This window comes from Anopheles gambiae, chromosome 2 (genome assembly GCF_943734735.2).
Source record: "Anopheles gambiae chromosome 2, idAnoGambNW_F1_1, whole genome shotgun sequence".
Classification (NCBI taxonomy): Eukaryota; Metazoa; Arthropoda; class Insecta; order Diptera; family Culicidae; genus Anopheles; species Anopheles gambiae.
Genome location: NC_064601.1, coordinates 75,082,399 through 75,100,783, shown reverse-complemented (window position 1 = coordinate 75,100,783; position 18,385 = coordinate 75,082,399). Strand labels below are relative to the sequence as shown.

The following is an 18,385-nucleotide window of genomic DNA, read 5'->3' as shown; positions in this document are numbered from 1 at the left end:
AACTTGTCCCCGATAAGACCTCCATTGGATTTGTCGGTTGAGTAGCAAGAGTTTAAATTGGGAAACAGCAATCGTGATCTACTTTTGATTGGCTCTTTAATTACGATCACTTATCAGTGCTGACTCGTATCCTTTGCTATGGGCTCGGATAGGAGTTTGTGGAACCCTAACAGTTACAAGAGTGTTTATAACGATGTCAGTGTGATGGTCAAAAGGGACAGTGTTTACATAACTAGGCACGAACGAAGGAGGAATAGTGGTTTAAAGAATAATTTAAGGCTTTGTTTTCATACAATGGAGACCCAAAATTACTAACAATAATTTCCCATGTGCTGTAAGATATCATCAATGCATTATTTTTATAGCTTATTGATCAAGAAACAATATTTTTTTAACTTTGCAAATTGTGTATCAAACTTCCATTTATCTCTTATGACTCTGATTGTTTTGGAATATCTGAAAACTATTTTTTTTTAAACTAAATATTACATTGAATGCTTTGTATGTCAGTAAATAGTTTTAGTTTCATGTTATAACAATATATACAACTAGCTAATTTAAATATAAGCGCTCAATGTACTTTTAGAAACAAATTATCGCATTTTATCGAATATATTGATGTAAAATATCATAATTTAAGTAGTTTCTGTAAGATGTTCATAAAAAGTACTAACATACTGTTAAGTAGTACAAATGCATGCTTTAAATTATGATACCACATATATTTTTATTTATAAAACCTGATCATTTTTACCCTAGCTGATCATTTTTTTGTAGCTTTTTCTTTAAAATGAAGTGTGACCGTCGCATGCTGGAAACAAATCTTTACAAAATTTCAAAAAAATGCTTTTTTATTTGTTGCTCATTCATGATTGATATTTTTCATTTTTGTCTATTTTTTTTTTTTCTTCAGCAAAAAAACAACTACAGTGGAACGCCTTTTATCCGGGATTATCGAGACTCAACCTCGCTCGAATACTCGAATAATACGGACAACGGGTCCAAGTATGTTTCTTATCACAAACAAGTTTTTTTTTTGATTTTGTACTATGTCTGGTAAAACCTAGTCTCTTTTTATGGTCGTTCAATTTAGCCGATCTCGAGGTATAGTCGTCAACTCGTACGACTTAACAATATGACCGTTATAGGTGCCATCCCCAAGTGGTACAGAGACAGGCTTTGGCCGACAACGGGTTTTAAGCCAAAAACAGCAGAAGAAGGTTTTTTAGTGAGAATATTTAATATTTGCCATGTATTTAATAATGACAATGTGCTCTGATAATGGCTTTTCCAAATGTCCTCCTCAGCAAGGAATGTCAACTTTGTGTTCTTTTGACAGCTGAGATAAAAGGTACCCGTATGAACGGCGTCCCACTGTGTTATAAACGACATATTAAAACGTTATTAACGATTAACATGTTTGATTGGCCTAATTTTCGTAACTCACCTAGGTATGCGTATTTACATAGCAGATACAGATAATATATAATAATGAGTCGTGGAGATACGATTTAGGTGTTTATTCGCCAACGGTCGGAATAGAAGAGAGATAATGTGAGGAGCTCGGCTGTGTTATCCAACTGACGTTTTTGACAATTCAGTTGGGCAAGGTTTATACAGTGCTTGTATAATATTATACTGCTGTAAACCAGTTTAAGTTATACCACTCATAACTATATTTTGCAATTCATATTTTTGTTCAAATGTACAAAGTACCAGGTGTATCCACCGCTTGATTCTGCTTGATAGCACAACAAATAAAATTATTCATTTGATCCGCATGGCCCTGTACGTTTGATAATTTATGAACGCTCTACATGGAGGAGCGGTTTGATTAGGAGGTATCGGTAGTATCTAGGAGACATGACAGATCTTTCTGTTTCTAGTCTCCTCTGCCCTCTCCATACTCGAGCAGCAACAGTGTTACAGTAACGTAACCACACGACTAATAATATAAACTAGTTGGTATATAAGTAAACCCAATTCAAAATACATAACTGCCACGAATTTGATTCTATTTAATCACTTGATGTATTTAGTCATTTTAACTAATAATAATCCATTGCAATACAGATTACCACTATCGAAATGAATCCAATTTCGATCACCCTGTCACAATTTTACTCGATAAACAACCGAAGCTGCCTGTTGCATTCACGTTCAGACGATCATCGCTCACACTCACTTTCATTCCGTCATCTGATTGCGTATCTCATTCAACTTCTCATCGAAAAGGAGCTGTGCTACCAAAAGCACAGTCCAGCCCCAATTCAATCGGATGGATCCAATTGGCCCTAGTGCAGTTAGCGAATGAAAGAGCATCGACCTCACCACCCGTACCGATAAAATTCATCATCGTTCTGCCTCGTCAACGATGTCAATGATAAAATCCACTCGTGAGAAGATGTACACGACCCGACAGGAGATTGTCCCTTCTTCTCGGTGGCAAAAACTGTAAACCATATTTTGCTGCCAACGGACCCTCGCAGGGGTTACCGTTAAATTCGTAATCATTTTCCGGCCCACCCAAGATCAGCTCAACAGATACGTCACTGGTTTTGCTCGGTATGCGAGGGCCTTTTTCGATTTGTCCGGATAGAGACCGGGAAAAAAACACGAGCACGAGCATAAAGATGCTCGAAAGAAACATGAAATCAGTTGATAATTCTATTCATGTTTTCACTTCGTGTTTTCTCGAGGTTGTTGCTACCAAGTGGTTAGACCACTCCTGCGATGGCCTTTCTTTGGGCGATGTTTTATTGTTATTATTTCGGTTTCTGCTTTTGTCGTTTTATTCTTCACCCAAACGGTGGTACCAAATGAACCAAAATTTGTGCAACCAATTCGAGGAAAAAAATCATCCCAAGCACGGAAGTTTCCTCTTGCAAACGGAAACAAATAAATAAAATTAAATATTCAAGATACCGAGCCCGGGAGATGTGTTTTTAAGCAGCAGATCATAACTTTCCCACTCACTTTCACTGAAAGCGATGGTTTTTTTGTTTTTCCTTTTTCTCCATACCCTTGCCCTTTTACTTGTGAAGCTTGATTTTTTTTTTCAAAGGCAACGAATATTGATAGGCACGATGCCTAGCAGGAGCCGTTTCCAAAGCCCAAGAGCGAATAATAATGGATTTCAGTCGGGATCTAGGTAGCTGCCCTTTTCTTTTCCCTTGTCTAGCAGTACAGAAAACGAGGATTGTTGTGGATTTTTTACTGATTCAGACGGCAGACTATTGAGCGGAAGGCTGGAAGAGTAGATTCGTGCCCTTCAAGGCCAAGGATTAACTCTTTTTGACCAATTTGAATTTCAGCCAAGGATGATAAGACGACTTTGATGGTGGCAATGTTAGCGATGAAGATCCTATGTTTGATGGCAGAGCTCATTACGATTTAAATATCATTTGGCGTTTTTTTACCTTCATTATGAATAAATTTTTTTAAGGAAAATAGTCAACCAACAATTACAAACTAAAAATAAAATAATAATTATATTTCATTAAGTGCTTTTGTTGAGCAGTAGCACTAACGTAGACGTAAAACAAATGCTTGAGGATTCTAATAGTCTTTTATTTGGTGTGTAAAGTTCTATTTCGACGCAATTGATGTCAAAATTACGTACATATAATTTACATGCACATATTTCAGCAAGCAAATTATTCAACGATGACGTCTTGCTTGAAAATAAAACACAATAAATATAATCTCTTTCAATGCGGCATACCGATGCTACTTAAGCGATATTTAAAATATCCGCCAAGAACTTTGACGCTGTTTAAGAAGCATATGTTGACAGGCTGTGAGTTTGCGATGCGCAAAACGGTTTATTGGACTATTTTTGTCACAAGTCACTAACGCATGCGCATCACGCAAGAATGATTATATTCACGAAGCTGAAATGAGTCAGTTTATCGTTGCTGTAGCAGTGTGATTGCACGTTTGGCGGTGTTTTTCTACTTTCAATGTGGCTAGCTAACTCATTCTAGACCTGGCTCAAACTGCTCTAGAACTCGGGCAAGATTTTATACCCGAATCGGTTGATGAAATGTTGGACATAGATGAAATTTATGAAGAGGAAGAAAGTGAGAATGAAAGTTTTGATAAAGAGGTAAATAAAGAAACTACCTCAGTGAAAGGTGAAAATTCAGAGGACGAAGAAAATGGGCGTAAAGGCGACGGGAATACCAAAGAAAAAAGGTCAACAACGGTAAGATAGAGCAGATACTGAAGCGCCACATATACCTAACACGACTCCTAAACGGGATCGTAACGATTTAAGCACCCAGGGAAAGCGGTATCAAAAACGAATTCGTTTTGCAAACAATAAATGACTGGAGCATTTAAAAACATACCAAAAAAGCTTTTGGTGTCACCTGTTGGTGGAAAACCAGCTAATTGTGGAGCTTTCAGCACTGTCATGACTGTCGCCTTCAAGCGTCCAGAGGTTATGCCTCCTAGTGGTGGAAAGAATTAATAAATCAGAGTTGGCAAAACATATGGAACAAATCACCCATAACAAACCATTTAAAAATAAATCAGGCTACGCCACCTTGGAACGATCCACTAGATTACAGCGATCAAAGAGTAGAAGCAAGACTGAGAATTGGACACACCCGACATACGTATACATACAGACTAAAAAAGAAATCACCTTGAATCTGCCCGTTATGTGCATGTGATACTACGGTATAACACATTCTAATGGATTGTTTTGGATATTCCACCGAAAAGAAAAAAACAAGCACGAAGGCATTTGCACATCGTTCTTTCAAAAAATTACAATGAAATTGACAATTTTTTTATACTTTTAAAGGATACTAATCTCTAAAAACCAATTTAGAACGTATATGGTTACATATAGATTTAAAAAAAAACGTAATTTGAATGGATTTTTTTTTTAATTAACACAATTTGTTAACCTTTCATGATCACGGTTGGGTAAACGTACCTATAGTGGTGGTAGTACCGATAATGGTGGTATTGCACTAAAATGCGTTGCATACGATAAATTAAAAATAATTATGTTAGTTATGTTAATATGAAATGTTTTCTGGTTTTTTACAAAGGGTTTAAAAGTTTTTCAAAATCCAGGATTTAATAACGAAACTCATATTTTAACGTTTAAATGACCACATAGCAATGCATTTATTAGTTCTTCGACATAACTGCTATGAAAAGTTGTTAATTTACAAAAATTCATTGCCTTTTGACCATATTTGTTTTTTTCACCATAGTGCCATTAAACATACACAAAACAAGCATGTTCTCATAATGGTTATAGTCATAAAATCAGTAAAAACAAAATATTTTAGATTTTTACCTGATCTTTTAGCATGTCTTATTGTTTTCACTAAACTAAGCAACATAAGTGAGTTTCCTGTAAGTAATTTACCAAAAAAGGCCAAAATTCACATATCTAGCCGAGTGAAAAATTGACTTCAAATCAAGCATACTCTTCTGGGTGTAGGTTGACAACAGGTGTTATGCAGTACTTAAGTAAAAAAAATCATTAATGAAATATATACATTTTTTACGGTCAAATTCCTTCCGGGCGCAAGAAATCAATATTATAAATATTCCTTCCTATGTAATCCTTACTATTCCTACAAACAAAGCATGAAAACTAAGTTCAATTTATATTATACACAGTTTTTGAGGTATCTTTGTTTACCACAAAGAAAATATGTATTTTTTCGTAAATTTTTTGTGTTTGATGGTTAAACATGGATGTGATTGCGAAGATAAAACATATTCCAAATGCTATGTGGTAAAATATTCATAGATTTTCCATCCCGACATTTTAAATTCATTAAAACACACCTGTACCACTACAAATCGCACCAATTATGGTACATTTATCCTAATAAGTACACTCCTTCTCTCTTGTTGGCCTGCTCACGTCGATGTGACATGGCCCGGTCAACAATTATTCTCCAGGATCCTCGGTCCCTGGCTGTAGCCTCCAATCCATGCAGACACTGGATCTCCGTCATGTCTCCCTTCACCTGGTCTAGGCATCATGTTCGCTGTGTTCCCCTGCGCCTTCTGCAGAACTGGGGATCGCTGTCGAACCGTTCGCCACCGTCAGGATGCTCGGTCCGCTGTACAGCTCAGCAAGCTCGTGGTTCATCCTTCTCCTCCACGCTCCATGCTCGAATACACCGCCAAAGATGGTCCGGAGGATACGTCGCTCAAACACGCCCAGAGCGTTTGCATCCTCCGCTCGAATGGTCCAGGACTCGTGTCCATAGAGGACCACCGGGTGAATCAATGTGCGATATATCTCACGATATATCTATATATCGCGATATATCGAAGACTTCTGGATCTCTGCAGTCAGTGAAGCCCATAGTATGCCCGATTCTCTTGCACAATGCATCTCCGGATTTCGCTGCTGATGTCGTTGTCGGAAGTAACGACCGTCCCGAGATAGCAAAACTCCTTTACCACCTCGAGGCTACCACCGTCAATTAATACACTGCTTCCCAGATGGTCTGAGTTACCGGCAAGCAGGTACTTCATCTTCGTCGCATTGATCCTCAATGCAATTCTTGCTGCTTCGCGTTTGAGTCGGGTGTACGCCTCACACACTTTCGATGTTGTCCTCCAAGAAATTGGAGAGACCGGTAGAGGATCGTGCCACGGATGTCGTGGTCTAGCCCTACGCCTCGAATGAAACCTTCTAGAGCGATGTTGAAGAGCAGACAGGATAGTCCGTCACCTTGCCTCAGACCCCTGTGAGATTCGAACGATTCCGTCGTCAAGTTTGATACTCTCACCTTGCACTGCACCCCGTTCATGGTGGCCTCTAGCAACCGGATCAACTTCCCAAGGAAGTGGTACCGCTGCATGATGCTCCATAGCACTTTCCGGTCTATGGTGTCGTAGTCGAAGAACAGGTGGTGTGGTGGGATCTGGTGCTCTCGGCACTTCTGGAGGATCTGCCGTAGAGTGAAAATTTGTTCGATGGTGGATTTGGCTCCAACAAACCCAGCTTGGTAGCTGCCGACAAAATTTGTAGCAAGGGGCGCAAGTCTGCAGAACAGCCCTTTTTGTACACTGAGTGAATAACACCCAGCTTCCACTCCTCCAGTAGTTCCTCCAGCTCCCAGACTTTCACGATCAGCTGATGCATTTCGACGGTAAGCCTCTCCGGCCCCATCTTGAAGAGCTTGGCCGCCAGTCCAGCGCTGCCGGCAGACTTATTGCTCTTTAGCTGCTTGATAGCGCTGGCAATCTCATCCAGAGATGGCGGGGGCACCTCGTCGTCGGCGCCGATGCTGTCGCTGTTGTTACTGCTGTGCTGCTGTTGTGGTGATTGCCTTGTTCTGCCACTTGCGCCAGCTTCTCCTGCCTCTGCTTCAATCCTAATAAGTACATTTACCCTAATAAATTAATAATCTTTCATTTTTTTTCAAGGATTTTTTTATGCTTATTCTTTTTGTCCTTTTGCTCTCTCTTGCGATTGTGTTAACCTAATACAATTCTCAAAATTGTTCTCAAAAACCTATAGTATAGGCTGGCATGATCGCGTAGGTCTTTTTATTTAATGTTTAATTTCCCAGTCGTTTAATAGCTTGGATAGTTGATGTTAAGAGATTTAATTTAAAAAATGTATGATTTATTTGCAGGAGCCCAAGAGCAAAAAATCGTCCAAAGGCATAGATAAGAAATTGAAGAAATGGGGGAGTGCAATAATGCAACCGCTCAGTGAGTCATTGTTTTTTACGTCTGGTGATAAACCGCATCAAGCACACCAACCGCTGATCTTTACTATCTTTAGTGCCAAACGTGAATTGGAAAGTAGATTTCAACCTGGGAGTAAAAGCATCAAACCAGAAGGATGAAGGAGAAGACAAAGTGGATTCTAAACAGTGGCCTGAAAACTATGAAAAATTTGCAAATGTAAGGCTTTTGTACTGCTCCTATAATAGTAAGAGATAGTAATGGTGGATTTTGTTCGTTTTTGTTCTTTGTTCCAGTTGGTAATTGAAAATAAACGTCTAGAGCAGATTGCGCAAAAATGGCAAGACGGTAGGTGCTCTCATCAAAATACGTGAATGACAAGTGAATTGTGTGTGATATTGTGTGTGTGGCTACAATATATTCGTACAAGGAATTGATATTTCGATTTGATTTTTTTATATTTTTGACCATTAAAAGGTATCAATACATTATTAAGGCCGGGCTACATTGACCGTACTCGCAAGTGTAATTTCGATTTTCACTAGCGCATCTGGTGGCGGCTGGTGGAAGCTTTTTTTGGTCGTCGGGGGAATGGTCGTGCCGGATCTCAAATTTAAGTTGTTTTTTCACCGTTTTTTGATGCGAAAACGGCTGAAATACTTGCACAACATATTCATCTATCAATTACAAAGCTTTTCCAGTCCAGTTAAGGTAAAAAACATGGAAAAATAACAAATTTTCTGGAGCGGCTCCAAATTGTTTGGCAAAATGCTTCGTTCAGCCGCCGCCAGGTGCGCTAGTGAAAATCAAAATTACACTACGGAGTACGATCAATGTAGCCCGGCCTTTAAGTTAAAACTGTAAAGGCCGGGCTACATTGACCGTACTCCGAAGTGTAATTTTGATTTTCACTAGCGCATCTGGCGGAAGCTGGTGGAAGCTTTTTTTGGTCGTCGAGGGAATGGTCATGCCGGATCTCAAAATTAATTAATTTTTTCGCCGTTTTTCGATGCGAAAACGGCTGAAATACTTGCACAACATATTTATGTATCAATTACAAAGCTTTCCCAGTCCAGTTAAAGTAAAAAACATGGAAAATAACGTATTTTCTGAGGCGACTCCAAATTGTTTGGCAAAATGCTTCAGTCAGCCGCCGCCAGATGCGCTAGTGAATATAAAAATTACGCTTGCGAGTACGATCAATGTAGCCCGGCCTTAAAGGCCGGGCTACATTGATCGTACTCGCACGCGTAATTTCGATTTTCACTAGCGCATCTGGCGGCGGCTTACCGAGGCATTTTGCCAAACAATTTGGAGCGGCTCCAGAAAATACGTTAATTTTCCATGTTTTTTACTTAAATCGGAGGAGAAAAGTTTTGTAAAACGTAGATACACATGTCTTGCACGCATTGCATCCATTTTTGCAATGGAAAACGATGGAAAAACTACTTAATTTTGAGATCCGGCAGGTCCATTCCCTCGATGACCAAAAAAAGCTTCACCCAGCCGCCGCCAGATGCGCTAGTGAAAATCAAAATTACGCTTGCGAGTACGATCAATGTAGCCCGGCCTTAAAACAATTACAGAAGGTCATGAAAATACCCCTAAAGGCCGGGCTACATTGATCGTACTCGCAAGTGTAATTTCGATTTTCACTAGCGCATCTGGCGGCGGCTGGTGGAAGCTTTTTTTGGTCGTCGGGGGAATGGTCGTGTTGGATCTCAAAATTAATTAGTTTTTGCACCGTTTTTTTATGCAAAAACGGCTGAAATACTTGCACAATATGTTTGTCTATCAATTACAAAGCTTTTCCAGTCCAGTTAAAGTAAAAAACATAGAAAAATAACATATTTTCTGGACCGGCTTCACATTGTTTATCAAAATGCTTCGGTCAGCCGCCGCCAGATGCGCTAGTGAAAATCGAAATTACGCTTGCGAGTACGATCAATGTAGCCCGGCCTTAATATATAAAGGCCGGGCTACATTGATCGTACTCGCAAGCGTAATTTTGATTATCACTAGCGCATCTGGCGGCGGCTGACCGAAGCATTTTGCCAAACAATTTGGAGCCGCTCCAGAAAATACGTTAATTTTCCATGTTTTTTACTTAAATCGGAGGAGAAAAGTTTTGTAAAACGTAGATACACATGTCTTGCACGCATTGCATCCTTTTTTGCAATGGAAAACGATGGAAAAACTACTTAATTTTGAGATCCGGCAGGTCCATTCCCTCGATGACCAAAAAAAGCTTCCACCAGCCGCCACCAGATGCGCTAGTGAAAATCGAAATTACACTTGCGAGTACGGTCAATGTAGCCCGGCCTTAAAGGCCGGGCTACATTGATCGTACTCCGTAGTGTAATTTCGATATTCACTAGCGCATCTGGCGGCGGCTGGTGGAAGCTTTTTTTGGTCGTCGAGGGAATGGTCGTGCCGGATCTCAAGTTTAAGTAGTTTTTCCATCGTTTTTTGCCATGAAAATGGATGCAATGCTTATAAGACATGTGCATCTACCTTTTACAAAACTTTTCTTGTCCAAATTAGGTTAAAAACATGGAAAAATTACATATTTTCTAAAGCGGCTCCAAATTGTTTGGAAAAATGCTTCGGTCAGCCGCCGCCAGGTGCGCTAGTGAAAATCAAAATTACACCAGAGAGTACGATCAATGTAGCCCGGCCTTAAGAATAAATTAAGATTTAAAATCATTAAGGCCGGGCTACATTGATCGTACTCGCAAGCGTAATTTTGATTTTCACTAGCGCATCTGGCGGCGGCTGACCGAAGCATTTTTCCAAACAATTTGGAGCCGCTTCAGAAAATATGTTATTTTTCCATGTTTTTTACCTTAACTGGACTGAAAAAGCTTTGTAATTGGTAGATGAATATGTTGTGCAAGTATTTCAGCCATTTTCGCATCAAAAAACGGTGAAAAAACTACTTAAATTTGAGATCCGGCATGACTATTCCCTTGAAGACCAAAAAAAGCTTCCACCAGCCGCCGCCAGATGCGCTAGTGAATATCGAAATTACACTCAGGAGTACGATCAATGTAGCCCGGCCTTTACAGGGTTTTCCAATTGAATAAATAACGTTTACCATTGATCTCAACATCTTTGATCGACTTCGATGTCAATATTTTACACGGCTTACTAATGCCTGCATTCATATTCTCAACCCATTTTAATTCGATGCGAACATTGTTTGCTTCGATGTGATGGAACTACAAAACAATCCACATTTGAATTTTATCACATCGATGCGGGGAAATGTTGTTTCCAACGTAGTTAAATGAGAATTTTATTTCATTTATAGATCTGGAAGAGCTTTCAAAACAGCATGCAAATCTTAAGGAAGAGATGGACTGTAAAGCGGAGACACACTATTTAGAAGTGACTACACTCAATGAAAACTTGCAAAAGACAGAAACGGAGAAAAATGATCTTAATGTGCACATTAAAAGGGTATACAACTCAAACAACGTCTTTAATTTATTATATTCAAGTGATAATTACTTCATTGCATCTTAATGATGTGTTGCTTATAGAAATGCTTAGAGAGCTAATATATTTCAATGATTATCATTGCAGGTGGAAACACAACTTACAATAGTAAAATCTGATAACGAACATTTGAAAGTTGGTTGGTGTGTAAAATAACTAAATATACTACATTCAAATAACAACTTTTCAATTCAATTTCCATTGCACAGCATTGCTTGAGCAGCAAAAGCTTCGACGAAGCTTGTCAGAAAATTTGGCAAAACAAATCGAAGATCATCGCATAGAATTCGAACGACTTGATACAGAGCTTAAAACAGCTGCGACCAACCTTGCAAAGGTAAAAGATGATTGAATGATAGGTTATTAGGTGATAATTTTAAACAAACCATTACTGTACTTAGGCTAAATCCAAAAGCCGGGAACAAGAGGAGGAAACAAGTCGATTTAGAAAAGGTGAGTGTAGAAGTTTATAAAATTAGACTGATTATTTGTACCGCAGTTATATTGAATTTAATTTCAATTATAGAACTAGAAGCACTTTCTATACAAAATGTGATTCTTCAACAAGAGATTGATTGTAAAACGGAGCAGCATCTTTCAGAAGTAACGAAGCTTAATGAAAGCTTGCAACAGTCCGAAAAGGAGAAAACTGATCTTAATTTGCACAATGAAAAGGTGTTAAACTTAAACAACATCTTGAATTAAATTGCATTTAATTGATAATTAATTCATTTCAGCTTACTGCTGATTTGCAAGCAGCAATTGAGCTCAACAATGCGGCCAATACAGAAAACGTGCAACTACAGCAGAAGTTACGAATGATGGAATATAAAGTGTTTGAGCTGCATCGTGCGACACATGGGTAGGCATATTAGGAAGGACCTTGGATATAGAAATCAACTTACAATACTCAGAAACTTAAATTCATTATTTTTAGTTTGGAATCAAACTCCACCATGAGCATAAGCTCTGCAAACCATTGGTTCGATTAAGAAGGTGCGGTCTGAGGGGAGCTGTCCGATTGACATTTGGGGACAATTGCTCAAAGCGGCGATGCCAACAATTGCGATGCTCGATCACATTGACACCAGCAAAGATTTCGCGAAAACCACATCCGTACGATGAGAGCGAGCTTCATTACTCCATCCATTTAAACAAAAATTCTAATGGTAAAAGAGAGTAATAAAACAACCCTCACGATTTAAAGGTAATTTTTATTTGATTTTAGTGCAGTAAAACGTGTTTTTATTTTAAACTGATCATTATGTAAATCATAATGCGATTTTCGCTTTACACGGCACACAGCAAACTAAAGGTAAACCTTTCTAAAATGATACAACGTTGTAATCAAAATGCATCAAAATGCATTGTTGAATCATTTCATCAAATGCATATTGTAGAAAACGTGAAAAAACGATGGTAATAGATCCATGAAGTTTTGAAAAACATACTGAAGAATTTAAACATTATTATGATGGAAATGAAACTTCCAAACTCCTGTAAAGATAAGTCGTAAGCAAATGAAAATGATATTCTTCTTGGGCGTAGAAATATATCCGAAGCCGAAGACTAATTATTGCTATATCATCAGCGTATGCCTGGATCTGGGTCGACTTATAAAAGATGGATGTCTCCATCCTCTAACATGAAGTCTAACATGTAACGCTTGAGTTCGCGTCTATTCTCGCATACCGTTCATAAGCTTAACTTTTGTAATACAGAATAAACTGTGCTAAACGCTACTATACGCATTCGCAAGGCAAGTTGTGATGTTCAAATAAAAAAGTAGGGACCACACACGCCCCTAAAGATCCAACTCACTCATTCTATGTGTCGGCAAGGGACTCACTCTTATTGGATTCAACTCATTCGCCTCGTTTAATATTAACTCCAACTGTATCCAGTTTTACCTTTGGATTCGAATCCTCCGACTGAAAACCCGGATTTGCCCATCACTAGATCACACAACGTCGACAATTTAGATTTGGTCAGTAGGGTATCATTATTTGCTTGTAGCATATACACAAACCATTTTGTTACAAAATAGCCAATAGATGGCGTTAGCATTGCGTTGCACAATCACAGTGGGCGATCCATTTACAAAAGTGAAAAGGAACAATGTTTTTAATTTAAAGCATGCTTCCTCAACAATGATAGAAAAAACTAATATTTTTTATTTAAATAAATTATAAATGCTGCAAAATTTATAAAAACAATAATTTAGTAAAGAAACTTTCATTCAAAAATTGAGCTGGTATAATGTCATTCCTTGTACCAGCATGAAGCATTTTTTTTTACCCGAAGTTTGACAGCACACGTACAGCATTTTTCTCTCCCCCTTTGTCGTTTGTGTTTGTGCGAAGAGTGTTCCGATGCTTAATGTGGTGCTGAATAATACAAAGTGTTTTATTTGTGCAAAAAGCCAATAAAAATCGCTGAAAGTGTTGTTAAACGGCAGAGGTAATAGTCATTTCATGAAATGCATTAAAAACATTGTACCATTTGTGCAGTAGCCGGTGAAATTATGTGTTCAAGACTAGGGCCTACCGATGTTTGCCATGGACTCGCCCAGTTTTGGTTTCCTCCCTCTCTACCACCCGTCGACCGCACATGAGTCAACAACGGTGCAGAGAAATAGGAGGAAGAGAAAAAAAGCAAAAAATACCTCCCCCATAGCCGCGATGAGCTAAGCATCAAAGTGCATTTGTTGTTGATGCTGGAATGTGATAAACAATGTAACTAGAGTGAAAGAGAAGGAAGAGGGAGGAACATATAAATGCCGAAGCGAGCTCCCAGCACGCACCAGCGTCCACTTCCCGGTCGAATGATTATTGGGTTTAAACTGCCTGCTATCCTCAGTTTCCGTTGATTAACATTCCCTCTTTTTCAACTCCCCCCCTTTTTGTTGCAGGCCAAACAGTGTTGTGCGTGGCGCATGAAGCACGAACCGAGCATAACGCCATCCAAATCAGCAAGAGCAATGCGTTAGTCTACGGGGGAACCAACCTGGCGGATGATAGCAGCATTGCCGATTGCACAGAACAGAACGCGCCCGTATCAGTACGCAACTCACACATACACACACACACGCACGCAACACGCAAATACGCAAGCTAAACCACGATGGCTCGCCAGCTGAATCCGAGCCAGCAAAAGATCGCCGAAAAGCTGATCATCCTGAACGATCGCGGCGTGGGCATACTGACGCGCATCTACAACATAAAGAAGGCGTGCGGCGACACCAAATCGAAGCCCGGCTTTCTCTCGGAAAAGTCGCTTGAATCGTCGATCAAATTCATCGTGAAGCGGTTCCCGAACATCGACATCAAGGGCCTGACGGCGATCGCGAGCATCAAGTCGGAAATCATCAAGTCGCTCTCGCTGTACTACTACACGTTCGTCGATCTGCTCGACTTTAAGGACAATGTGTGCGAGATTCTCACCACGATGGATGCGCTCCAGATCCATCTGGACATTACGCTGAACTTTGAGCTGACGAAGAACTACCTCGACCTGGTGACGACGTACGTGTCGCTCATGATACTGCTGTCCCGCGTCGAGGACCGGAAGGCCGTGCTGGGGCTGTTCAATGCCGCGTACGAGATGCAGCACACCCAGAGCGATCAGGCATTCCCGCGTCTCGGCCAGATGATCATCGACTACGACATGCCCATCAAGAAGCTGTCGGAAGAGTTCGTACCCCATCAGCGGCTGCTGTCGAGCGCCATCAACTCGCTCACCAAGATTTACTCGATGCGCAACCTCAGTGCGGAGAAGTGGCGCGAACTGCAGGTGCTGAGCTTGATCGGTACGCCCGCGATGCTGCTGAAAGCGACCAAAACGGACACGATGTCGTGCGAGTACATTTCGCTCGAAACGCTCGACCGATGGGTTATTTTTGGGCTGATGCTGGACCATCGAGCGCTCTCGCAGCAGGGCCTGGTGAGCAACATGTGGATATCGGCGCTGGATTCGAGCTGGGTGGTGGCCCTGTTCCGCGACGAGGTGATCTACATCCACCAGTACATACAGACCAACTTCGAGGGCATCAAGGGGTACGGAAAGCGCATTTCCGAGGTGAAGGAGTGCTACAACCAGGCCATCTCCAAGGCAGCACTGTTGCATCGCGAGCGGCGCAAGTTTTTGCGCACGGCGCTGAAAGAGCTGGCACTCATCATGACGGACCAGCCGGGTCTGCTCGGCCCGAAGGCACTGCTCGTGTTCATTGGGCTGTGCTATGCGCGCGATGAAATCCTGTGGCTGTTGCGGCACAACGACAACCCGCCGGTGGTGAAGAGCAAGGGCAAGTCGACCGAGGACCTGGTCGATCGGCACCTGCCCGAGCTGCTGTTCCACATGGAGGAGCTGCGCGCGCTCGTGCGCAAGTACAGCCAGGTGATGCAGCGCTACTACGTGCAGTATCTGTCCGGGTACGATGCGATCGATCTGAACTACAAAATGCAGCAGCTGCAGATGTGCCCGGAGGACGAGAGCATCATCCTGTCGTCGCTGTACAAGACGGCCGTCAGCCTGTCGGTGAAGCAGGTCGAGGACAACGAGGTGTTTGATTTTCGCGCATTCCGGCTGGACTGGTTCCGGCTGCAAACGTTCATGAGCGCCAAATCGGCGGTGCGCATTACCGACTTTCCCGACCTGGCCCGGCTGCTCGACTCGATGGTGTTCCACACGAAGATGGTCGACTTTCTGGACGAGTCGCTCGTCGAGACGTCCGATCTGTCGATCTTCTGCTTCTACAACAAGATGTTCGAGGACCAGTTCCACATGTGTCTCGAGTTTCCGGCCCAAAACCGGTACATCATTGCGTTCCCGCTGATCTGCAGCCACTTCCAGAACTGTACGCACGAGATGTGCCCCGAGGAGCGGCACCACATCCGTGAACGATCGCTCTCGGTGGTGAACATGTTCCTGGACGAGATGGCGAAGGAGGCGAAAAACATCATCACCACCATCTGCGACGAGCAGTGCATGATGGCGGACGCGCTGCTGCCGAAGCACTGCGCGAAGATCCTGTCGGCGGCGGCCAACCGCAAGAAGAAGGACAAAAACAAGAAGCACATGGACGACATCCGGCGACCGGGCGACGAGAGTTTCCGCAAAACGCGCGAGCTGCTCACCACGATGGACAAGCTGCACATGGCACTGACCGAGCTGTGCTACGCCATCAACTACTGCCCCACGGTGAACGTGTGGGAGTACGCGTTCGCACCGCGCGAGTACTTGTGCCAGCATCTGGAGACGCGTTTCTCCCGCGCGCTGGTCGGTATGGTGATGTACAGCCCGGACACGTCCGAGATTGCCAAGCCGTCGGAGCTGCTGGCCTCGGTGCGGGCGTACATGAACGTGCTGCAAACGGTGGAAAACTACGTGCATATCGACATTACGCGTGTGTTCAACAACTGCTTGCTGCAGCAAACGCAGCCCCAGGACAGCCACGGCGAGAAGACGATCGCGGCGCTCTACAACACCTGGTACTCGGATGCGCTGCTGCGCAAGGTCAGCGGTGGCAACATTGTGTTTTCGCTCAACCAGAAAGCGTTCGTTTCGATCTCCCCCGAGGGCTACATACCATTCAATCCGGAGGAGTTTTCCGACTTTAACGAGCTGCGCGCGCTGGCGGAGCTGATCGGGCCGTACGGCATCAAGCTGCTGAACGAGTCGCTCATGTGGCACATCGCCAACCAGGTGCAGGAGCTGAAGCGGCTAGTCGTGCAGAACAAGGAGGTGCTGATGATACTGCGCAGCAACTTCGACAAGCCGGAGATCATGAAGGAACAGTTCAAGCGGCTGCAGCAGGTCGACAATCTGCTGCAGCGCATGACGATCATCGGCGTGATACTGAGCTTCCGGCAGCTTGCCCAGGAAGCGCTGGTGGACGTGCTGGAGCAGCGCGTCCCATTTCTGCTCTCCTCGATCAAGGACTTCCAGGAGCACGTGCCGGGCGGCGATCCGCTCAAAACCGTGTCCGAGATGGCGTCGGCCGCCGGGCTGAAGTGCAAGGTCGATCCGGCCCTGTCGAACGCACTGAAGGCCCAAAAGTCCGAACCGGACGAGGGCGACCACCTGAACATCTGTCTGATGATGGTGTTCGTCGCGGTAAGCATTCCAAAGTTGGCCAAAAACGAAAACTCCTTCTACCGGGCGTCGCTCGAGGCGCACACGAACAATACGCACTGTATGGCGGTGGCGATAAACAACATATTCGGCGCCATGTTTACCATCTGCGGGCAGAACGACATCGAGGACCGGATGAAGGAGTTTCTGGCGCTGGCCAGCTCCTCGCTGCTGCGGCTCGGACAGGAATCGGACAAGGAAGCGATCAAGAACCGGGAATCGATCTACCTGCTGCTGGATCAGATCGTGCAGGAGTCACCCTTCCTCACGATGGATCTGCTCGAATCCTGCTTCCCGTACGCGCTCATCCGCAACGCTTACCACGCGGTGTACAAGCAGGAGCAGCTGATGCACTAAAAGACGACCCTTCCCTTATTCCCACTTCCCCAAACACCCTCCGATGTGACCAAAACTACTATTCGCTGCATTTTAGGATTGCTACTTTCGCTCCTTCCTCTTCTTCATTGAATCTTGGCGATTCTGAAAACGAAACAAAAAATACTGCAACTTTTTCACATATTTTTATGCACATTTATTTATTGCATCCACGCATATGGGGGTGGCCCATCGACGCCTAGCCTCCATTTGATGCATTTATTTAGAGCAAATTTAGGATGCGAAACGGAATCGATGTACGATTTCCACTGTTAATTTCGGTTAAGGTCCGGGGATGGGCTCGGGACAGGGGCGGTCTTTGTGATTATGCAGCAGAGCTCCCCTACCCCGGTCCGTCCGTTCGTAACTACCTGTGCAACAACCTACACTCATAAGGGAAAAGCATTTAATCATTAAAACAAATCGTATGAACAAAAACATCCAGCAAAACACACATTACACAGTGTAACCGTCATTTGGCAATACTTTTTTTTTATTTCGAATATGAAATAAACTCGCTCTAGGTATAGCTTATTAAAAAATAAAAGTAAACACAGTTAAATTTCATACCTCTTTTGCGGTGTTACCGTTTTCCGAAAGTAGACGTAAAAACGTTGTAAAGATTTAGAAAATGGGAGAATACAGCGTTTCCAGGAGCTCTCATAGTTGTGGAACACTTCCTTGACTTTTC

General features: G+C 42.5%; 1 protein-coding gene and 1 long non-coding RNA gene across 2 annotated transcripts; both read left to right on the top strand.

The window, feature by feature from the left end:
• The first annotated feature begins 3,919 nt into the window (after nucleotides 1-3,919).
• LOC133391934 (uncharacterized) lies at nucleotides 3,920-12,393 on the top strand. Its single transcript, XR_009765360.1, has 9 exons — nucleotides 3,920-4,207; nucleotides 7,632-7,710; nucleotides 7,784-7,905; nucleotides 7,983-8,034; nucleotides 11,000-11,326; nucleotides 11,397-11,524; nucleotides 11,589-11,862; nucleotides 11,925-12,049; nucleotides 12,125-12,393. It is a non-coding gene; the product is annotated as an uncharacterized LOC133391934 (long non-coding RNA).
• Nucleotides 12,394-13,505: 1,112 nt separating this feature from the next.
• On the top strand, nucleotides 13,506-18,256 carry LOC1275758 (membrane-associated protein Hem). The gene is made up of 2 exons (XM_315044.4): nucleotides 13,506-13,647; nucleotides 14,099-18,256. The coding sequence occupies exon 2, from the start codon at nucleotides 14,311-14,313 to the stop codon at nucleotides 17,674-17,676; it is 3,366 nt and encodes a 1,121-aa protein (XP_315044.3). The 5' UTR covers nucleotides 13,506-13,647; nucleotides 14,099-14,310; the 3' UTR covers nucleotides 17,677-18,256.
• The last annotated feature ends 129 nt before the right edge of the window (nucleotides 18,257-18,385 follow it).

What these genes read in the sequence shown, in the direction of transcription:
- LOC1275758 (XM_315044.4), top strand. Translation starts at nt 14,311, where the DNA reads ATGGCTCGCCAGCTGAATCCGAGCCAGCAAAAGATCGCCGAAAAGCTG.